General features: G+C 40.7%; 1 protein-coding gene and 1 long non-coding RNA gene across 3 annotated transcripts in view; one reads left to right on the forward strand and one right to left on the reverse strand.

Annotated features, from left to right (window-relative positions):
- The window catches only part of LOC309534535 (BEN domain-containing protein 5-like), a 730,363-nt gene that overhangs the window by 149,283 nt on the left and 556,447 nt on the right, over positions 1–24,633 (forward strand). For both annotated transcript variants that reach the window (XM_082226761.1, XM_082226765.1), the window contains exon 4: positions 9,234–9,328. In XM_082226761.1, coding sequence (XP_082082887.1) covers positions 9,234–9,328 — 95 coding nt within the window. The remainder of the gene's footprint in view (positions 1–9,233; positions 9,329–24,633) is intronic.
- Positions 1–24,633, reverse strand: part of LOC309534579 — a 59,684-nt gene that overhangs the window by 12,526 nt on the left and 22,525 nt on the right. The gene's annotated exons all lie outside the window — the stretch shown is intronic.

The raw sequence follows: 24,633 nt of genomic DNA on the forward strand, positions 1-24,633 counted from the left end.
AGGTTACACACTCCGCTAATCCAGAAATAGTGCTTCAGGTTAAGAACTTTGCTTCAGGATAAGAACAGAAACCGGGCTCTGGCTGTGCAGCTGCAGCAGGAGGCCCCATTAGCTAAAGTGGTGCTTCAGGTTAAGAACAGTTTCAGGTTAAGAATGGACCTCTGGAACGAATTCAGTACTTAACCCGAGGTACCACTGTACAGGGGAAGAACAGGTACTCTTTTTTCTTTAAAAATCAGGACGGCTGTACAAATGCCTGGTCATAGGAAACTAACCAGCTAATTAATACTACAATTATGCAGATAAAAAAACTGTTGCTTGGTGATACCAGCTTCAATATCACCATTTATTACCAGCATTTTTGTCTCCAATTAACAAAGCAGATGGAACCTGCTACTATCAATGGGAGCGAGGACTGCAGAGACAGACAGGCAGGGTAGCCGAGTGTCTATCACCATAACACCCTTTCTGAGGGTGACTTGGAGTGGATGTTGTGGTGGGAGGGTTTTTAATTTTTATTTTGCCACCACCATTGCCCCACATAAAGGTCTGTGATAAGCTATAGCTTGTGTACAACCATATTTGTCACAAATCTGCCACTATCACTTGAGTACTCTTCCCTGTCATTTCTTTGCCAGCATTCCTCAAATCACATAATAATTAACTTGGCTGAGCTCCACTTCCATGGAGAGAATGTTCAGGAGCAATCATGTAAATGTCCCTGGCTATTTCTCTGTTCCAGAAGTCGACTGCAGGTTTGACAGGATCAGCAGCTGGTGTGACAGGGAAATCCACAAGAACAATCAGAAAATCATTCTGATCCTTTAGTCTTTTGGGTGGAGCCATCAGAAAAGATCCCCTGCAAAGTTTTGGGATGCCAGTGATCCTAATTCTGACCGGATAACCATCTGTCCATGAAAACAGAACTGTATCTAAGCCTGTATCTAGATCACCCTTATCCTATACAGCACCAAAAACCTAGTCCAGGCTGTGTCCAGCTGAATGTGTGGGGCCAGAAATCACCAATGTTGGCAAATCAACAACAATGAAAACCTTTCAATTTTGTTGTTGATCTTACAACTGAAACTAGTTTTCTGATATTAGAATAGTAATGCTACACAACAACAAACATGCATTGTTCCACTACCATTATCAATGAAATTTGAAATTAAATCTTACTTTTTTTACTATTCTGTAGTATGAAAGAAGATTACGAGAGACCTAAACCTGAATAGCAAAGCCTGTGATTAACCTTGTAATAGCAATAAAAGCCATTCAAAATACACTGTTTTTTCCTGCTTGGCAGGGGGTTGGACTCGATGGCCCTTGTGGTCTCTTCCAACTCTATGATTCTATACCAAAATATCACCAAAGGCCTTCTTGTCTACCGCTGAATTAAACCCAATCCTGTGTTTAATTATTGGAGACTCTCTTATTTCTTTTTCTTTTTTGAAAACAGAAAGACATAATCCCTGTGATGCTACCAGTAATTTAGCTAATTTGCTTTTCTGGAGACTTCCCCACATTCAGCAATGTAGTAATAATTTTTTGTTCCTTCCTTATGTATCAAGTCTTCCTATTTCCTTCTTTCAACATTACACTATGTATTGCTCCGTTTCTCAACAGTCATGCAACGAAGTGTCCGCTGGGACCTTAAAAGCTAACACATTTATGATGGCATAAGCTTTTTTGAGATAGAGCCTACAGCATCAGATTTATAAAGGGATATCCTAGATGGGAGAATTATATACACATTGATAACTGAAGAAACATACTATTTTGACATTCATTGTTTTAAGACCACACAACCATTATATATCTGCCTTCTGAGATGCAGCTTATAGAAGGAGATGTGAAAAACCAGAGGATGTAGAGAGTCAAAGTTATAGCCTGCTCATATGATCAGGGCAAAAAGTAGATAGGATCAAATGCAAGGGCCATAGCATTAGTGCCCTGTTGCAAATCTTGGTGTTGCATGATGACTAAGGAGGCTGCAGTTTCATTGCAAAAAGCCTTTCACTAGTCAAATGGGGAAACAGTAGGAAATGAGGAAACAGGAACTATAAGAGCAAATCTATTCTCATCACTATGTTTTATTGTTGTAGTATCTTAGTCGTGTTCGACTCTCTGTGACCCCATGAACCAGAGCATGCCTTGAAAACTCTCACATTCTTCTCAAAGCTTCTCCTTTTTTATGTCCATGGAGTTTTCTTGGCAGAATACTGGAGTGATTTGCCAGTTCCTTCTCCAGATGGATCACATTTAGTCTAAACTCTCAGCTATGACTTATCCATCTTGGGTGGCCCTGCATGGCATAGCTCATAGCTTCTCTGAATTATTCAAGCCCCTTTGCCACAACAAGGCAGGGATCCATGAAGGGGTCACTATGTCTAAGGGACCACAAAACGTTAACTGAAAAATACGTGTAAGCTCCAAGGCTGGCAGCCCAATTATTTTCACACAACACAGGTAGATGCACAAATGACAAATTTTGTAGCACACACTGACCACGTCACAAACAGACACAATTGGGCATTGTCAGATTCTGTTTCCATACTTTGATTTACATATCACAGGCATAGACAACCTCGGCCCTCCAGATGTTTTGGGACTACAACTCCCATGATCCCTAGCTAACAGGACCAGTGGTCAGGGATGATGGGAATTGTAGTCCCAAAACATCTGGAGGGCGAGGTTGCCTATGCTTGACATATCACATCTGGTAACCTACCATAAAAGCATTGCTTCATCGGTAAGAAGACCAAAACTGTGAAACCTTGACTGATAAAAAGTAAATAGAGAGACTGCTGCCACAGTGTTGTCACTCAATTGTAACAAGAGAACAGTTGTGAAGATTTCAAGGGTTTGGCAGTTTTTATTGCATCAGATTATTATAAGAAACAAGGTTAGACCACTACAAATTCACTGTAGGCCATGGATTTTCGGTTTGCAAATGAAGGTCCCGTAGCTAGAGTGTGGTAAGGCCAAAATTGCATAGGATGACATTCATTATCACACTGTTCCAATAACTTCATGTGAAGAAGCACTACAGATTGCCTTATGGAACAATCCCCCCTCTCCTCCCACACCACAGTGTTCTGGAGGTTCTCCCGACCCCACTCCCTAGCCTATTTCAGGGTTGGGGTGCCAGGGTTAAAGGCCCACTGCACAAGGAGAAAGCCTTGCACACGGCTTCCATTGACAGGGCTGGTTAGGTGAATCCTGCCCATGCATTGAAAACTCTGTTTTTGTGCACAAAATTGATCTGGACTTCCTTTGTTGTATCTCTGCACACAGTGGCACTGCACACATAGATATTGTCACGTATTAGCAGCACATTATTTCTCCTAATACTTTTGGAATAGGACTCCCATGACGCTGGTTATTGTGAAGGAAGGAGAATTTCATCAAAGACATATTAAAGCAATATTATAAAGAGGGGGGAAATGCCCGTGATGAAACATTCTGTCTGTACAACAGTTAATGCAACAGAAATTCTGTCCCATGGAAAGTGAATCATGGAACCCTACCCAGTATACAGTTTCAATTGCAATGTTAACACTCCTGAATCTGAGGTAATTTCTGGCTAAACTTCATAGTGTTGCTTCTTTCTGCATAATAATGCTTACCCTTAAGAATGGAAACTTGAATCACTCAGCTGCCTTCTCTTGAGGATTAAGATATCAGCAGATTTTGCAAGTAAACTTCTAAAGCAGCCAGCTGTTACCACCCACCTGCAGCCATAATAGTGATTGAAAAGAACATGGATGCCTAAACATGGATAGCTTCTCTAATTATGTGGAAACTGAGAGGTTTAATGCATGACCATACTTAAAATACTTTGTTGCAAAGACTACTACCAAGGTACGGAATGTGCATTGTGGAATTTAAAAGTTATAAACCAAAACAAACCACACATGGATTTTATACCAAGTATCTTGCAATTATTGCCAGAATAAAATAATCATTTCCAAATACTAATTGTCAAAAGTTTATTCATAAGAATGCACAAAATACAACCATCTGGCTATATTTTGTTAAAGGATAGCTGCTTTTTGCCATGTTTACGTTATAATGTATTCAGCTAAATACAGTCATTCTTCTCTGTCTTATTTTTGGGTTTTTTTTCTCCTCTTAAAGCATCTTTAATAGGAAGTCCAAGAAGTGGGAGAAAGCATGCAAATATGTAAGCTCTCCTCTTCATTGCCATTTTAAATGAGTTCAGTAGCTACCTGTGCTTTGACAACTTAAACATAACAAGGCACAGGTGCTCCTGATTAACAAATCAGCTAGGGCTCTGTACAGTTCCCTCCACAGGTGGGAATGAATTTTCTTGCCCTGACAGCAGACAGGCTTTAAATATTTGTTAACTGGTAGGGGAGGACTAAATGCCATAAATATTTAATTTTTTTTTTTAAAAAAAGAAGCAGCAGCTATGTAATATGTGAAAGGAGTGATTCAACTGGATATTTAAAACTGTAAATATTGCTGGCTGAACTAAAACTGAAAGATGTCATGTTTACCAGTCTTTCTTGGCAGGTTTGTACAGAAGTTTGATTTATTTGCACAGTCATAAGTGGTACAAAAATTGGTTAGTGGCTGTTGTTATTAGTAGGCACCATGCTTTGAACACCCGGAAAGTACAGTAAGCCCGTAACCTATGTGGGGGTTATATTCCAGGGATCATGCCTAAAGCCAAAATTATGTATAGTCAAAGCACATTGGTTAATGGTGGATAAGATTGCCAACGTCATTTTTCCTGGGCATCTGCCCCCTTTCCATTATTATTTTTTTAAATTGTGAAGGTTGTAAATCCAAATGCATCCAAGTGAAATGTGCCTAAGTTGCAGGCTGTATAAAAATAGTATTATCTACCTTTGACAAATGTTCACATGAAATTTAACACAAACAGGATTAAGTTAATAGCTCAGTTGTAGAGCACTTGCTTTTCACACTGAAGTTCCTAATCCCCAGCATATCCAAACAAGACTGGAGAACACTCCTTTCTTAAACCCTGGGGAATCAATGCTAATTCATGCAGAATAGGGTGAGAGAACTATTGGTCCTCAAGATGTTGCGGAACCACAACTCCCATCTGCCTTAGTCAGCATGACTAATGACTGAGGATGATGGGAGATGTAGTTCAGCAACATTCTGAGGGCCAAAGGTTCCCCACACCTGAAATCAAAGGGCTTTCGCGTCCCTCTGCCCTCAAACATGAAATAACATGAAATAATGTAGCACATAAAACACTATCTACACTGCTTGTCACTGGTTGGAATGGAATGGTGGTGCTTATCCTGGAAGATAGGGTAAGTAGTTGTTGGTATGGGGGAGGGGGGTTAATTCAGGAAGTTTGAGACATGTTTCATTATGTTTTTATAAATGTTGGAAGTTGCCCAGAGTGACTGGGGCAACCCAATTCAATGGGTGGGTCATTGTTGTTGTTGTTGTTGTTGTTGTTGTTGTTATGGTTATGCTGGTTAGTATCACCAATATGATGCAAGTATTGTATTGCTGAAATAAATGCCAACTTTGTATTGCATGATTTAGTATCAGACTGTCACAATTAACCAAAAAATGTGTAAAGAAGGAAAAAGCGCTTGCGTAAAACCAGCAGGAATATTTAAATTGGATTTGGAAGAAGAGTTTGGATTTGATATCCCGCCTTTCACTCCCCTTCAGGAGTCTCAAAGCGGCTAACATTCTCCTTTCCCTTCCTCCCCCACAACAAACACTCTGTGAGGTGAGTGAGGCTGAGAGACTTCACAGAAGTGTGACTGGCCCAAGGTCACCCAGCAGCTGCATGTGGAGGAGCGGAGACACGAACCCGGTGCCCCAGATTACATGACTACCGCTCTTAACCACTACACCACACTGGCTCTCAAAATGCCTGCAAAAATGCCTGCAAAAATGCCTGCAAAAGGGGTGTGTGTATCAAATCTAGCAGCTATTTCTTTTATTAATGTCAGCAAATGTTTCCTTACTGTATTACAAACCTGTATTACTCTATTTCACTTCAGGATATATTTGTATACTTTAGTGAGCAAGCTGCATATTTTCTGTTTCTGTTAAGGTGTGTATTGACATTATTACATTTGATATACTTCACTTGGTGGGCTATCTAGTAGAGTTTTACATGTACTGATAATATGCCATAGCTCCCTATTTTAATTTTAAACCTGTGGTTTCTATGTTACATTAGACTAGGGGCATAGTTTGATAAAGTTAATCACTGCTATGAAATGATTTTAGGTAGCATAGCTTCCTGAAAGGACTGAAACTGCTTGCTAACTGCACTTTGAGAGAAAGTGGTTGAAGCTGTATAATTATACTTTTGTAAAATATTTATAAATTCACTGCTTAACCTAGTTAGTTAAATTTACCCAAAACTAGTAGCAGAGATGGCTGGGGACCCACTTGGGGACCCACCCATTCTTAGTGTCTGCCACCTGTCCTGTGTTAGTCATTATCCACTTCGTAGAATTAGAAAGTTCCTTCATGCCAACCTCAGCATAATTGCATTAAAGTAATAGAGGCACTTTGTTAGTTTTGATTATTCACCAAGAACATCAGCTTTAACTAACCAATTTGCTCCAGCTTAATTTGGTTTTATAAACAGAAGTCAAATTAAACAGCTTCTATTTTATTTAAAATGCTTCTATTTTACAGTTTGGAATGAACACATTTTTACTATTGAATATTAATATCACAAACTGCCATATTGCTATTTTGGGAATGTAAACAGCAGAAACGCAGCAATTGTACTACATGGACATCCTGCCCATTAAAAAGTCAGCTTGAACATAGCAAATTGAAAACCACAATTAGTAAGTACATAATTAGTACATACATCAGCCATGGGGAACCTGTAGCCCTCCTATGATGTTGGACTTCTAGTATCCCTAACCATTTGACATGCTGGATGAAACTGATTGGGAGTTGGAGTCTAACACCATTGGGTATATATACTGGTTATCCTCATCAGCAGTAAACAAACTTGTCCACTTGGGAAGGTGGAGCACGAATTCCAGGTGTATGTGAATACTTAATTCAACAGACCACGCCCCAATTTTGCCCTATTGGCAGTCCCTGTTTTCGGTCAGGTGCCCCAGGGTTTTGTTTGGATTTGAGGCACCCTGCTTTTTGGCTGCGACAGCAGCATCGGAAGGTGGCATGAGGGTTTATTCCCAAAGCCTTATTAGTGCTTAATAACCTTTGGGATGGAGAAGGTTGGATTCTAGCACCCTGCAGAGCCCTCAAGCTTCCTGCCCTGAAGCTCTCTCCTCTTCCCTCTCCTGAGGCCACAAATCAATAAGGTTGCTTTGCTTTACTGACAGTGCCAACATATCCCCTTCACCTTGAGCCTTACAGTATTTTAATATTTTTTTGGAAGCCGCTCAGAGTGGATGGGAAAGCCCAGCCAGATGGGCGGGGTATAAATAAATTATTATTATTATTATTATTATTATTATTACAATTACTATTAGAAATGGACTAGAATAAACTTTGGGGAAAGAATGCGCTTCTTGGTTTTTTCTTATTCATAGCTTGAGACAGTTGTTGGCATTTAGCATATTCTCCATGGGCCATAGATAAAATGGAAATCTGATCATTTTGTTGTGGATTACCAAAGGAAGCAAGGGAGAGAGGAATCTTCTGAAAAGCATTGAGGTGCTTCGAAATAATCACACATCTACCCCGAAAGCACGGGGAGATTCTCCTTGATTACATATAGAGCTACAGAGCTCAAGGGATACGCTCTCGTTTTCCCCTCTCCTCTCCATGGTTGATTGTAGGAGTCTTTGAAGTCATGTGCGTTTCAAGGAAAGGGCCGAGGATTGAAACTGGTTGGCATTTAGTGTGGGAGTAAGAGGCAAGATGGGGGAAGCAGTAACTGCTAGCAGGCTTGTAGAGAGGGAAATAGTAACGTCCCCATGCACAGGAGAAAGCTGTGAGGAGGAAACATGAGTCAATTGACTCCTGCTCACCCCGAATTTGTTCATTCAAATGTTGGACAGTATGATTTAATTCTAACCTACAGTGGTACCTCAGGTTAAGAACTTAATTCGTTCTGGAGATCGGTTCTTACTGCCCATTGGTAATCGAATTAGAGTGCTCATTTACATTTCTTAAGGGTGCCTCCCCCCATTCTGCACATGATACAGCCTTGTCATTCAAAAATATGGTACAGACTTGGGGCACTTTCTCCTTACTGGCTCATACAATCCTCACTTTTGTTCTCCAAGACTGTCTAGTCATCCTGTGGTGGGAAATTTATATTGTCTTACTTCCATAAACCTTATGTCTTAAAGAATTAGTTGACTTATCTGTGGATATACCCTGTTGTGTCTTTGAAACTTATATGGCCTACATAGTATATTGGTTTGAGCATTAAAGATTTTGGCAGAAACCATACTTCATATTCTTCATGTTCTGGTTAGAACCAGCACACCTGACACAATATCTATGCCATCAGGTGTAGGGCAAATGGCCATGGTTTGGCCAAAATGGCCTAATTAGGCCCATGGGCTAGAAGTTCCCCACCCCTGGTGTCAGGAGATTTATCCAGGCCCCGTCTGGTGATTTCAGAGTGCAAGGTGATAAAATTTACCATTTATTATTAAATACTAAGAAATTGCTTACTTTTTAAATTAGAAACCATTTCCACTAATGGCTACTTTCTCAAATTCATTAGCCAGTTCTTAATCTGGTTCAGGTGTTCCACCAATACATTGCTATGATTTGTTTTTTAACTGGAATGTCACACTGTGCCTGACATAGCCTGTGGTGTCTTATTAGGTAGGAAAGACACCCCCCCCCAACTGGTGTTTTGGTTTTGTGGTAGATTCAAAACATATTCCCATGGGTTTTCTTTCATATCTTGTTTCTGGCAAGGAATACACTAGAGGCCTAGTAATAATAACTGTTCTATTTTTTGCAGGTTTGCTCATAGCTCCTTTCTTGTCTTCCCGTTTTCTTTTCTCTTTCTTTTCCCAGCTGCAATGATTACCAGTAGAATACAATTAGCAACTTTCAGCCGTGCAACGAGAATGCTGGGAAAATTAAATATATAAGCAAAAGCATTCCGCATGCCCCTGAAGGATTTTTTAAATGATTGTCTTGTTTATATTTCAAAATTTGGCATCTGGTTACACAGCTCTAACATTGGTGATCTATGTGAAATATATTTAATAAACAACTGAGATTCTCCCTCACCTTGTGTCTTTCAGAGAGTCATTTTCAACATTGTAAACTTCAGTAAAACAAAAAGCCTCTATCGGGATGGAATGGCTCCAATGGTGAAATCCACAAGCAGGCCGAAATGGTAAGTTACCACACCAGTTAATAATTGTGGTTTTGGAAAAAGCTTTGCCCACAATACATCTTGGAACTGCTGCTCTTTTGGTTAAACTTGGATAATCTTTGTTTTCTTTGTATATACTTCAGCTATTGTGCTATTTTTCTCTCCACAACAGAAGCTAGTTGTTTTTATATTGTGGCTTAACCTTGTGAGTGGCAGATTTGGCATAGGAGGGTAGTTACAGCCCATATCAGAGTCAGAGACAATAAACAATTTTCCTTTGCACTTTTGCATATTATTTGGCAGTTGACTCAGTTGGATGCTTTGCTGGTAAAATTGTTGCAAATTTTCACCAGTAGTCTTTTATAGTAAGATATGTGTATACAATTTACCTGATAAATGTGGAGGAGGCATTGGAGAGGTTAGACACAGCAGAACAAGCGTCGAAAGCTAGATAAGATCAGGCTGCCTTGTTTTTTATTTATTTCATGCCACCCAAGAAGAGCCCAATTAATTGGGATTTTAGATGTTTGTTGAGATCTTGCTAGCAAATATGTCCTTTGTAAATTACCCTCTTAGAACTATGAAACTACTAATTTTGGATGGAGTAAGACCAATAAAGTACCACATATGCAGGCATATGAACTATTATTGTTCTCTCATCCATTCTGTTCCCCAAAATCTTATTTGTAACAGTTTCAAGCCAAATACATCAAGTACACCAGGGCACCTTCTGAATCTTTCTATTAACAGAATTAATTTCTAATTTTTGCTGTTAATTAAGTACCACTGATTTCCTCTTCATTATTCCCTTGATGTGGTTTCACATTGAAACATCAATCTGTAAAAATCTATGTAAAATAGGCCTACAAATATACAGACTTTTCTGTTGTTTTAAGGGATATTCCTGCACATATTCTTCAGTAACTTAAATATTTTAGTGTTTCAAATTGTTGTTCATATGTACATTAAAACAAAGATTGCTGTACTCCTGAGAAGGAACTTTTCCTTGTTCTTCTTCTTTGCCTTCAGGCATCTTTCCCACTATATACAAACAAGCTGACTAAATCAGACCAGTTACAATTTCATCAAACAGTGACAAGTATCAAATACTGCAGGGGAAAATAAAAATAAAAGGCAGAAGGGGTACCACTCAAATAAATAAAGCTATTTCTGCATGCACACAGAATGGCATAGCTTCATTTGGCAGCTATGTTGACTGTAATCTGTCTATAGACGCCATGTGCAGAATTTATTTTATTTCCTATATGGAAAGGGGTATGGCCATTTTCCTAGATTTGTCTGGAAATGGTTGGAGCATAACTAATGCCCCTACACTTCAATAGTCATGGAATATAAGATACATTTTAGAAGTAGATTAAAGCATCTAGAATTATGTTATTATTTACTTACATAAAATATTTTAAAGCCACACTTTCATATAAACATCACAAGGGGGTACACAGACTAAAGACACACTATTATGATAAAAACATTGAGCTTCCAGTGGTTCCACTCCTCTAGGCATGGTAGCCAACTCTTAGGGGCTGAGGGGTTTTCATCTTCCCCAATAAAATATTTAAGGGGGCTGGACCCCCCCCCAAAGTTGATGGGCATTGCCATTCAAATGGTGTGCATGCGCCACATAATGTGATAAGTTATGTGGGGCAGGGCTTATCTGCACTCCTTACTCCAACATTCAGGTTGGCACCCCTGCCTCTGGGAGAGCTGTTTGCAATATTTAAAGCAGAGCTTTGCGAACTTGTAATGTTGGCGACACACTTTTTATACATGCATCGTTTCACGATAATTCAGTTTTACTAGCAAACCGGAGGTTAAGCAAACTCCTTTCCAGCCCCGGCAGGAGGGTGGGGAGCATTCGTGTGACACATCTACACACTGCAGCCGACACACACAGTTTGGAAAGCTCTGATTTAAAGAGCCTGTACTGTAACCTATTCTACAGTTACAGTTTCCTGTGTGGTTGTGGAGAATGAAAAGGTACAGTGGAATCGTCCTCAGGTTCTGAGGCGGATGGAAGAGCCATGTCAAAAGACTCCCTTCAGGTTGAGGGGCTCCCTTGAGTTGGGGTGACTGCTGTAACATCTGTATCAGAGTCCTTCTTAGACCAACAGGGGATATGACAGCCCCAGGAACTTCTGTGGTCTCCTTGTGGTTGCTGGTTGCTTGTGCGGAGGTTGTATATGAGAAGCACAGGCTCAAGCTGTTTGACTTGTTGGCATCTATTGTTAGTAATGTATCAAATATATTGCAAGTCGTTAAGTGACAAATACTAAATATCATTGTATGTTATCAGATGCCATCATATATATTCTGAAAACTCATTGTTAGGGGTTTTATGTCAATTATGTCAGTCAGAACTCATGGCACTAAACCACAACTTCTGTGAAGTAACGTAGTGTTGTGTCATATCAAGCTATATTGGTTGCATTTCACAGCAGATAAGAAAGACGCAATGAAATGGGAAAGATGCTAATTTAAACCAATGAGATGTGATGTAACTTGTCAGGTAAAATTGATCAGAATGATTTGCTCGTTAAATGGCAAAACCTCAGATCTATTTTTCTTGATGATTCCTCTTACAATTGTCAACAAACTCTTATTTTTCCTTTTTAATGATGTGAATATGTTTTTTGGGGAAATGTGTTTATGCTTTTGTAGATCTCTTTTGTGAATTGATACAATAGACCTATGTATACTGCCCTTATTAGTGATGTGCGAGCTCACACTAGCTTACCATAGAAGGTACTCCATTGTTCTTTCTAGGAAAATTATCAGAAAACTGTTAGGGTCTTACAGCACTTAATTTTTTTTAAAAAAAGAAAACTAGAAATTGGGAGATCAGCCCCAGTCCTCTATGCCATCTCCATACTTCCCAAGCAAGCTTGTTTTGCAAATGAGTTAAGAACTGGGAGTGGAGATAAAAAATTAAAGAATAGTCCAGTAGCACTTCTGAAGAAGTGTGCATGCACATGAAAGCTTATATAGTACCTTGGGTTAAGAACTTAATTCGTTCTGGAGGTCCGTTCTTAACCTGAAACTGTTCTTAACCTGAGGTACCACTTGGGGCCTCCCGCTGCTGCTGCGCCGCTGGAGCACGATTTCAGTTCTCATCCTGAAGCAAAGTTCTTAACCCGAGGTACTATTTCTGGGTTAGCGGAGTCTGTAACCTGAAGGGTACCACTGTAACCAGAACAAACCTAATTGGTCTCTAAGGTGCTACTCGACTTTTTTTTTTTTTACTGCATCAGACCAACACGACTACCTACCTGAATCGGGGGGGGGGGGGAGAGAATTTGCTGAAGATAGGAAATGTCTTAATAGTTCTCCTTTTAACTAGCCAGGTTGCTCCAGAGCTTGCTTGGGACCATTAGTTTCTACTAGGATGCGTGCAACATGTAATTTTCAATGCTTTCTGTATGAATTGGGCAGAGACACATTCTGAACCTACAGTGTTCACATTTGCTGCCACTGCTAGTTACTGTTGGGTATGGTTTTCCCAACTCACCTAAGTAGTTTGGCTTGTCTGAGCTTTCTCAAGAGAATTTTCAGAAGAAGGTGGGGACTTTCACACAAGTTCCCTGAGAATGCTTTGGAAGGCCACGTTGATGGAAGAGAGCCTGAGCCTAACTTCTTCTGCCATCTTCCTCCCAAGGAAGCATACCATTGTGTGGAGTGTGGGGCAGGGGGTTGATTGTACAGAGATGAGAGAGATGGCAGTAAGAAACAAGCTGGGAACCAGGAGCTGCACCAGAAGATCAGAGTCAAGAGACAGAGCCAATAGTCAGGACCAAGGCATAAGTAGCAGCAAGGAGAAAGTCAGAGGCTAGGACCAAAGGACAAACCAGGAGGCAGAATCAAAGGGCCCAAAGAATACAAGATAACAGTGTTGCTCTGGCAAGGCTCAACTAGAAGTGTCATATATTCCTTCCTGTCCAGAAGAATCCAATGGCCAGCCTCGGCAGACAGTTCAGGGCTTGAGGGCACTTTGCTGCCTAGGTAGATGCTGAATTTGATGGCTCATCTCTTGAGGAAGCTGCACACAGATCTAGCTTAAGTCCCAGTAGCTCCTCCGACAGGAGGCTTGGCCAGTGGGGAAAAAAATTAGATATTCCTGAGCATGTTCAGGAGCATCTTTTTGCACTTGCAGTGCATAGGATTCAAAATATTAGTTTCTTAAACCCCCAGCCCAATTCATTTGGCTTAGATGTATTAGAAACTACAACTGCCAAGCAACCTGGTGACAAAGGATGCTCCTAAGCATATTCAGGAACACATAGGATTTAAGAATAGGCCTACAATAACTTTTCTACCACAATCTAGCCTACCTTCCAGTCTGCCTTTCCTGAAAATATAACTTTGATGGGGAAGGAGATCTACAGGAAATGATGGCTGGCAGAGAGGAAGTTTTGGCTTGATTCTAATTGGCACTAACATTTTTGAATAGCAGATACCTTCTTGAAACTCCAACAATTGCTTTCAATATGCCTCCCTTATATGCCTTCCCCTCCCTTGTTCTTCCGCCTTGTTTCAACACTCCCTCCTTCCCCCCTTGTTCATTTTAGTGTTTGTTGTTGCTCCCTAATTTCATATACTAGTCTCCACTCTTCCAAACCATTAGTTTTACTGCATAGGCTCTAATACATTAAATTTTATGCGTTGCACACACATGCATTGCCATTCCCCTGATTCCACAAGGTTTTGCAACTTTTCAAAGTGAAACGGAAAAGTGACTTGTTCAGTAAGCAGCAGATTTTCTAAATGATGAAGTGAGCAAGCACTCTCTTTGGGTAGGCTAGCTATAACTCTTGATTATTCAGCAAGAGCATTGCCTCATTGGGGACATTAGTTTTCAAATTGCGCTAATCTTTTTAAAGTAACAACTGGCCACTCATCACCTTAGGTATTCCAGCAAAGATCCTGTGCAAAACTCTAATTAGTATTTATGAAACAGCAGCTCGTCCCTGTAGAATAATAGCTGTAGCTGGCAAATATCTATTTGACACCTGTTAAGTCTTCAAACATTCTGCATCTTAATGAGGAGAGAGTGCTAGGTGAAGTCCAGACAATTCAGAGGTAAGTGATAACAAAGAACAAATCAGCAGTGGTGATGGTTATTCTCTGCAGGTGACAATCTTGTAACAAGCCTAGCATTAGCAAGTGACATAGTCAGGCATATGCTGAGGCCCATTGACCAGTGGGGCCTCACAACTGCTTAGAGATGAGGATGAACTCCAATCTGTTGCCATGTTCTGCATGCTGTGGCCAGGCTAAGGTTTCCATGTGCTTCAGAAGCAGTGTGTGAAAATTGCTTCTCATGCAGCTGTTGTGTACCCATACAACTAGGAAACGGGAGCTCATTCTAGAAGCATCTGCAAAGTGTAAGAGAATGAGAGAATTCCCCTGTGGTACGTGCAATGACATGAGGGCCACTGAGGCAATATCCAGTTTTCTGTTGGGAAAGCTGACCAGCTCAACTGTGGGCCACGTATGTTCACCTGATCTTGCTCTCAGGGGAAGGAGGCAGTGACTAAAGTCACCTCTGTACCTGCAGTATGACAAGGAAGGGGAAGGAGGGCCCTGCATTTTTCTTGCCCCGGGTATTCAACTCTCCAAGAAGCTTGTCAGGTGCACATTTGTCAACAGTTATATCAGTCAGCAAATAATAGGACATTAACTGCATGAAGAGAGAATTTATAACTCTCTACTCTTTATATATAACGTCAGGTTCCAGGCTTCTGGCCTTGGCAAAATTGTCACTAGTGTTCCTTTTTTATATTTCATTCTTCAAAATGGCTGTTAAACATGGACTTGTCTTTCTAGTCAAGCAGTTCTTTGACATCTATTACATCTACTACAAAATTATTTTAGACTCTGCTGTAGCATTTCTCCCGGTAGTGGTCTGGGTGCCGGAGAGCTTCCTGTGGAGTAACTTAAATGTTAATTTATATAGATGTCAGTAAACTTGTTTTCCTTTCACATCAGGAGGGTTACTGTTTGCATTGCTTTTCTATAAATCTATCAAATAAAATGCAAATGTAAAGAGCTGTATTTCATGTTTTATTGATCAGGAGAAGGCAGAGTTGTTGTGACAGCATCTGAATTTTGATTAGCTGTAACTTGTCTGTTTTAAAGTTTATTTTTGGGTGTAGACTGCAGTCACCTCAGTTTCATGGGCAGGTATGCCTTTGTCACTTGCATTCTGTAGAAGATGTTATTAGAGATTAGGTCATTGTGCGTGGGAAAGTGAGAAGAAATCTAGTAGTTGGTGACTATTATGTTAGGGAGGAGAGGGGTTTCTTAACCATAGGGGTCTTTTGGCTTTCTCTTCTTCCTTCCACAACTCCGGTGCTCACAGCAGTCAATGGAGTGAATGGGCAAAGAGGCCTGTCCTCCCTTCTTCCTCAGCATGTGGAATATACTAGAGTAGAATGCACAGTGAACCCTGGGAGATGTGATTTCTGCAAGGCATTTGACGTCTCTCAGGCACTGGGGAGAAACAGCATCTCCCAAGATTCAATAATAATAATAATAATAATAATAATAATAATAATAATAATAATAATAAATAATTTATTTGTACCCTGCCCATCTGGCTGGGCCTCCCCAGCCACTCTGGGAGGCTTCCAACAAAGATTAAAAATACATTAAAATGTCACACATTAAAAACTTCCCTGAACAGGGCTGCCTTCAGATGTCTTCTAAATGTTAGGTAGTTGTTTATCTCTTTGACATCTGATGGGAGGGTGTTCCACAGGGCGGGCGCCACTACCGAGAAGGCCCTCTGCCTGGTTCCTTGTAGCTTTGCTTCTCACAGTGAGGGAACCGCCAGAAGGCCCTCAGCGCTGGACCTCAGTGTCCGGGCAGAACAATGGGGGTGGAGACTCTCCTTCAGGTATACTAGGGTATACCTCCCTAGTAGCATTTCAGCTGCTGAGGAGGGAAAGAGACTGAAAAAAGGGGAAACTGAGACCTCTTCTTCCCATTACAGCTGTTGCTAGAGCGGAAGCCAAGCAAGGTGGGTGGAGAGTAGAAGAGTGGGAGGGAGGATTAAAATGAGATAGAAAAGAGTTCAGGGAATGTAATGTTCATCCTCAGATTGAATACACATTCCTACCTCTCATTCTTTCCAAACTCTTTGAAAAAAATACAATTGTGAATCTGGTTATTTGTATAATTAGCATTTGGTAACATAAGGGATTTTTCTCTAATAAATAAGAGGGATTCATAAAAGAATCACTGCCAAATTTCTGGGATGACTGATATGTGTTGGCAAAAGTTACTTCCTCTGATAGTGAAGTGGAAAAAGATAATAGGAATTTTTAACTGCAGCAGTTTTTAATCACATTTTAATCACATGCCTAGGTACACAACCCTGTGAAAGTTAAGTATGTGCTTGGTTAAAGTGCAGGACCTTTAGCTAGAACCTGCCCATATATTCTTTTTAAGTGAATGATTAAGTGTTCTTACCTGGGGGAACTGACCACTATGATTACTTCACCTGCTGGTTTCTGGAAATGGAAAAGTGGATGAATGTTAACAGACTGGAATGATGAATGCAGTTCATTTAATTCAGTGGTCCTTCAATGTTTTTATTTGGATATTTTTTGTGGACCGTAGACCAGGAAGTACGCAGTCCAGTGTGGGGCCAGCCAAGATAAAAATAATATACAGAATCAATTTTGGATTGAAATAGCCCACAACTTTTATTGATTACAGATGTAAGTTAGCTTAGAGGAAGGCATTAGGTATGCATCAGGTGTCAGTCAGCCCACCTGCTGACTGATAAGAGGTTAGGTCAACCCTGGGTAGACTGTTACCCTGTGATGCATCACATTGGGGTGAACCCAGCAGTGCTGCCACTTGGAAGGGTGCTATCAGCCCCTGTGGGGACTCCCAGACAGAGACACCGCTTTCAGGATCCCTTTAGCGGGGTACCTAGTAAGCTAAATATGCCACTCAATGCTTTACCCACCAAAAGTTGTGATGATTGCTATGAGGTAGGTGATGAACCTGTAGAGCAGCCCATTTGTCTAGATGGAATGCGGCAACTGAGGCTTCCATAGCAAGGTCTGCCCACTGTCTGCCCACTCGCCTTTGGGCAGGACCTATAAGAAACAGGGCAAATGATTTGAGTGGGCCATGACCAGGTACGGCATGGCTTTAAAGGAGATAGGCAGTGGTATGTGCAACATATGTATATGAGAGCTAAGGAGCATGAGTGAATATGGATGTCAAAATGGCATGTGTTTGCATGAAGAATGTGAGTTGTGTTTATTCATAAAAGAAATGTGTGAGTACTGTGCTCACGTGTGTGTAAATGTATACAGACTACGTATGACAAACAAAACATTTTCAGAGCCCTCTTCCTTCAAAATCTTCACATCCATTAAGTTGCACAAGGCAAGCTTACAAGTCTCCTGCTCATAGTCTTGTGAGGCCAGCCTTTGTTGCATTGCAGTGCAATGGCAGGCAGTGTAAGCTGGGATACTGAACAAAACCCCCCACAATGCCCCCCGTATATAATTTGTGCCTTCCAGATAGATATGAATGAATAGCTGAAATAATAGGAACTGTATGAGTAGGTTAAAAATACTATTTTGCTAGTAATTGCAGTTGGCAACAGTGAGTGCAGAGCCAGTGCCCATGAATATACAAAAGGGGAGATCATATATGTTCAAGGAAACATTGTCTACTCAAGCCTTCCATTAGCTTCCCACTGGAGCATGAAATAAGGACATTCTCTGCAGTAACATTGCAGCACATCCCTAGTTAACAAGGGCACCCCCTTAAGATTACAGAAATGTGCATTAAGAGTAGAAAAGTCTTGGGGTAAGTGAAGACAAGATACAGAGAACACACCATCGTTTTCACAAATATCAGTTTCACATCCTGCCTTGTAGCATGAATCATATGCTTGGGAAATTTCTAAAAGCTGCTTTTGTCTTTATCACTTATTTTCTTAAGCAACTGTTCTTCTAAGTAGTACTCAAATATAATTGTCCTGGTGCTTCCCTCAGTCTGTCCCCATATTCACTGTGCAGATTGATAGCAATAGAATTTTTGGCAGGGATTCTAGAACTTGACAATGATGTTCTAGTTATCTAATCCAATATTTGTTTTTAACTTTCTTTTTTAAACCGATAGTTTTATTCTTTTTGTAAACTGCTTTGAGATTTTACTACAGTCAAGCAGTATATAAATGTTGTGAAATGATAAAAATCTCTGCTGTTCACTTTAACAGCCTTATTTGGGGGCCAGAATCCTCCTTTTTGTGCATGGGTCCTGAAGATGTTATGGCTCAGTCTGGGTGTGGTGATCACTTCTGTACTCATGGTGTCTGGATTCCATCAGTGACTTGTGACTAAGTGAGGTTGGGGAGCCTGTAATCATGTGCCAGAGAGGAAGTTTAGCCAGGTTCAAAATCGCTCTTCAAAATACCATGGCCATGAACTTGTGACACTGGGCCTCAAGCAACTGTAGGTTGGCCCAGCTACCTGCTTCTGCCTGCCTACTGCCTCCACAGCTGCAAGGGCCTGACTACTCCATGCCTTTGACTGTGGTGAAAGTCTAGGTCACTGGAGACAGGGCGCTACGATCTCACATGCTCATGTGCCTTACTGTACAGCGAGCTGTCCTCTGTTTAGGTTATCATAATAATGGAGAGCAGAGGCCTTGAGGTTGCCCATCACCAGCACCTGGACAGCAGACTGAGCAAGCTTACAGGTCTCCTGCTCATAGTCTTGTGAGGCCAGCCTTTGTTGCATTGCAGTGCAATGGCAGGCAGGAGTGCTTTTGCATTACGCTGGGGTCTAGATTTGGGTTGATGCCAGAGGATATGTTATGCTTGTATGCACAGAGCACCAAGCCTTTGTTGATATGTAATATTCCATACCATCCAATTTTTCTGATTGAAAACCAAGATGCATATCTTCTGGGACGTGCTTCCGGGAGAATCACATGACCTGCACCAGACTCTTGCCCCTCCCCTTAAAATGCTTTTTTCAGGACACAATCTCACATGGTGCCCCCCAAAAAGCATTTAGGGGCGCTGCATGAGATTGCGGCCACCCAAAAGTGCTTTTTTCAGGGTCAGAGCGCAGCACATGAGCATGTGAGGTCGTAGCACCCAAAATGGCTGCCACAATCTTGTGTGAAAAATCAGGCACTTGGCAGGTATGATATTCTATTATTATTATTTTTTCACTGCTTATTTAGCTGATGAGTCGCTTGTTTTATGCTTTCATTATTCTAGTTATTGTTTAATTGCATGTGTTTTATTTTGACAATGTTTTAATAAACTGCTCTGAGGGTTGTTGTTTTACAATCAAGCTGTATATGATTTGTATGAAATAAATAAATCAGAATAGTATTTGTTGCTAGACAACTCTGGACATCAGTTGCTGGAAAAACAAGGTGTAGTATTTTTTAAAAAACCACCCTAATACAAAACAGGAATAATCAAGATTATGTAGTAGCACAGACTAAAACATTTACATGGGTGGCTGAAAAACCATGTAAAAGTTAGCAAAAATCCATGATGAGGAGCCAGCAGAATATACGGTAGTCACTTATGGTAGATCTTTTTCTTAATTTTTTAAAATCCTGCATGCATTCTTTGATGGGAGATAGTCCCAAAGCACGCCTGTAGTGAGAAGCATTAGATCAATGTAGTTCAGGTGTGATGGACGTAGCACCGAGTGCATTGATCTCAGTGGACAATATTTCTGAGATCTAGAACTGCTGTATACTGAAATCCTCCTCTCCCCAATTAAAGCGTCTGAAATGTGGATTTTAAACTTTACAAGAACAAGAGAATCTGATCCATTGTTCATGCAATCCCCAAGGCCACTATTTCTCAAAAATGCCTGCATACATTTTACTTCCTCAACAACAATAAAAAAATCTATATAATTACCCAGCATATGAGTGAGGCTGGCTCAGAAAATCAAGCAACATGGGACCTACTTTATGCAAACACTGCATATTAATCATCTTAATATTTATAAGCAATTTAATTTGATATAAAATTGCAATTGTGATATATTCTGTATACAAACAAATGAGTCATTTCTACTGCTCAACTGAAGAACTATAGGCTTTACGTACTAGAGAACAGTCATGGTGTGCAGGGAAATAATGACTTGCTTGGGAGAGTAAAACAAAATACATAAATCTATGCTAGTGCTCAGACAAAAAAGTGAAGAAGGAAAAAGGAGGAGGAACGGAAATACTAAACTGGAAGAGGAAAAAAATATTTTTAATTATAAGCTGCCAGCACCTCAGATAATGCCAACATATCCTCTTCTTCCTCCTCCTCCCATCTGACTGGGTTGCCCCAGCCACTCTGGGTGGCTTCCAACAGAATAAAAACACAGCAAAACATCAAACGTAAACAACTTTCTGAAGACATCTGAAGGGATGTTTTTTAATCTCCTTGACATCTGATGGGAGGACATTCCATAGAGCGTGTGCCACAACTGAGAAGGCCCTCTGCCTGGTTCCCTGTAACTTCACTTCTCACAATGAGGGAACTGCCCAAAGGTGCTTGGAGCTGGACAGTGTCCAGGCTGAATGATGGAGATGCTCCTTCAGGTATACAGAGTTGCAGCTTTGTATATCTGCTACATAAATAGCATTTCAAAATTGCTCCATGGGATAGCAGTTACTAGACGGTGAGCTAGTTCTGGGAAGTGGCTCATGACTTGGATGGGGGGATTTTCTATAACCTGCTACTGCTTTCCTGTTTTCAGGTGGGCAGGAAGGCATATGGATGAAATCCCTTGATGAAATCCCATGGTGAGCCAGTTCACCACTCATGCAATCTCTACAACATGCACTAGTCCTTTGACCAATTGATTTAGAAACTGGAAAAAAATTACAGGATAGTGGTGGCCACTTGACAAGCAGTTATTGTGCAATACCTCTCCATCAGAATAATACTTCAATATAAAAAAGTAGCATAGGATGAAGAAACTTATTGGTATAGATCCACTGGCGGAAGAAGAGGGGGGCGGGGGGAGCGTACCGCCCCCAGCACCACGATCCCGGTGGGGTGCCATTGCTGCTGCCCCCCCTAGCGCTGGGCGCCATGTGCCACAGGTGGTGCGCCACACCCCCAGGACGGTGCGCCATGCCCCTGGGACTCATGCCACGCCGCCACCTGCTCTCTGCCCCCAGTGCCGGAGTATGAAGCTCTGCCACTGTATAGATCTGTGTCATTTATTTTATTTTATTTTATTAAAAACTGCTGGTCGATGCATCACTTGAGATGTGGGCAACTGGCATTGCTTGCTGCTCCATCCTTGCATCAAGTAAGGCTGGTAGCAGCTAGAACAAGAGTCTTTATGGTAGTGACCCCTAAGCTGTGGAGCCTTCTACACAGCTACGTAGATTAGTATCCCTGCTGGGATTCAGAAGGGAATGTGAGACTTTGCTTTTCCAGCAAGCTTTGGGTTGGCATTGTTTCATTTTCTCTGGTGACTATATTGCTTTCTTGTATGGTGCCTGTGTGATGTCATCTCTTTGGTTAAAAACAGCTCCAGAAATGGGACAATGTCTGTGAGGGAAAGGATGGAAATCTTTTCACTCTCAAACCCCTGCACCATGGCCATGATCCATATCGCCCCCTCCTCATTTGCTTTCAAGTGAATGATGACATCCAGCCACTGATCTTGCAGTTTGTTCCCATGCAACCAGATGTCAAACTTTTTATGAAAAATCTTGACTTGCTTTTGAGACCTTTAGGAAGCTGTGGATGTCCTACCTTCAGGTGCACCATTTAGCGAAGATGGAGTGTAGTCACTGCCCCTGTGTTTCAAGCCATGATTGATTATGTCTCCAGCACCCATATTTTCAGCCAGCCTACCTGTTGTATCATACAGCCAAAGGCACAAATTCCTTTGCTTTATTTTTAAACAAGGGAAGTTCCTTTTGCTCTGGCTTCACAACACTCTTTCTGAATCAGTGATTTAACTTTTCATCCTCTGAAGCATTTGCATCTGCTTTACAATGTGACTGTGGCCTCTTGCCCCTAGTCCTCCAGTTCTCTCTTACACACATTCAATGTTAAGTCTTCTGTTGTAAGTAAATGAGGTTAGTACTGGGTTTAACACTTCTTGGAAACACTTTACTATTCTTTCTTTCCCTGTATAGAATGAAAAAAAATAACCACAAGGAAAGACTGCTTGCCTCATCAATTTATATTTGAAAATAAGATAGTAATATGACAGAAGTTCATGTCCTGCAAATGTCACATTAAATTTGTTTCTGTGACATTGTGATTTGCTCTTTTAACCATTCTGAAAGCAAAGAGCTTAGCTTGCTTATGGATTCAGATACACAGAAGCTTTCTTATGTAATTTAAGGAACCTCTTTACGTCTTTTCCTATATAGCAGCATCATCCACTGGTAACCATGGGCCACACTTAGATCAGAGTATTTTCTGATTATTTGATTTTCATACTTTCATGAATGCACTGCAAGTGTGTTATTCGCCTGTTCTGTAAATGTCTTAGTCTGGGTTTGGCCATTTGAGTTCTTTCCACAATTGCTCATAATAGCAAATGTCCGTTACAAACACATAATATGGGGTGCAGACCCTGATATTGGTGTAATTGTGCTCCTTCCTTTTATCGTCAATATATTATTGTCAAATTGTGATATAGATCATCACTGTGAATTTCTATAGCCACAAGAAATGAATACAGTAAAAAGCAGATTAAATGAATACTTTTAAACAAGTCAGAGCACATTGTTTAGCCAAAGGTTTGACTAAACAAATAGGCCTTGTGATGATGAACATGGATACTTGATCAGAGCTTTATCTTGATCAGAGGGTCTAAAGTTGCAATCCTGATGTCTGCTACCAGTGAGTAAACCTCATGAAATTCGTTGGGACTCATTTATGAGCAGTCATTTCTGAGCCATTCTCAGTTACGGTAACTTTCCCCATCAAAGCAGTCACCAAGGCAAATGTTTCTTATTGCTTTTTGTAGTTTTGTTCTTTCTTTGAAGAGTTGCATCCTGCAAAGTTTCTGCTCTGGGGCAAAAGAACACCACACTCCTGCTTCAGAAGGTGAGCTTCTGCACGCCCATCCAACAGCACTTTTAGCAAGGACAGCTCTTCAGTGTAGCACTTCAGCCCACAATCTTCTTTGGCTCCTATTTTAATCTGAGCTGGAAGAACTGGTTGTTTTCTAATGCTGGCTTCTGCTTTGAGGTAAATATTAGTAAGCCCCCCGCCCCAACTCCTCACTAGGCCCTGAAGCCAGTGACCTTCACCAGCGTCTTTAATTGACATGAATGTGAGCAAAACACTCAGTGTCCCTATGTATTTAACAGTCTAAAAACCACTGTGCTGTAGAGGGAAATGAGAGGACCTACTGGGAAGGAGCTATTCAGACAATGGTTAGCCTTGAGAATCCACTAGGGATGTAATTTACTTTAACGGAAGAGAAATGTTCCTCTTCTATTGTTTATTTGCCAATTCAGCAAAGGCTCCTAATTGAACATGTCTATGTTTTGTTGCATGTTTATGATATGATGATCATTATTTGGTTTGACCTAGTAAAGTACTTAATAAAGAATAGCCATGAGCTCAAATTATATTCTCTAGTCCAGATGCAGCATACAGAGAGGAAAAAGAGTGTGGATTTTTTTTTAAAAAAAATTAAGCTGTGAGCATATCCACAGTTGAACAAAGAATGAGAGGAGTGGCATGGGTGAAAGTAAGCAAGAAGAAGAAGAAGAAGAGAGGGAAAAAGGGGGATTTTAACATTCCATATTTTCCATTTAGGGGTGGGTGGCTGTGCTTGGATTCATTGTAACAAACTCTCAACTTCTGAGAGTGGATGGGCTAAAATCCTAGAAAAATCAAATCAGGGATCACGGTCAAGTTTTAAAGCAAAAATTATGATCTCTTTTAGCTGTGAAGGCTACTATTTTTCTATTTAGGATAGTACAGATTTCATGTGAGCAGAAATGAGAAGAAAGGATACATTCTTATTACAGAAAATTGAGGGTATACTAAGGCTGGTAATGATATTTTATGAGGCATTTTTTCTATATGTAAAAAAATGAAAAATACACATGCTTTCATAAATATTCAGACTGAGGGTACTACAAAGATTTAACTATAAAAATATTATCTTCAAGATACTATTCAAAAACTTTAATAGTATAGGAGAACTGGAACTGGCTGAGAGTAGCTCTGAGACAAGTGCAAAGTTTTCCAGGAATGAAGCCAGACCATGTTTGTCTCATAATTAATATCTAGTTCCACGAGACAACAGAATTCTCACTCACTT

Source organism: Podarcis vaucheri, assembly GCF_965113315.1.
Source record: "Podarcis vaucheri genome assembly, chromosome: 6".
NCBI classification, from domain to species: domain Eukaryota; kingdom Metazoa; phylum Chordata; class Lepidosauria; order Squamata; family Lacertidae; genus Podarcis; species Podarcis vaucheri.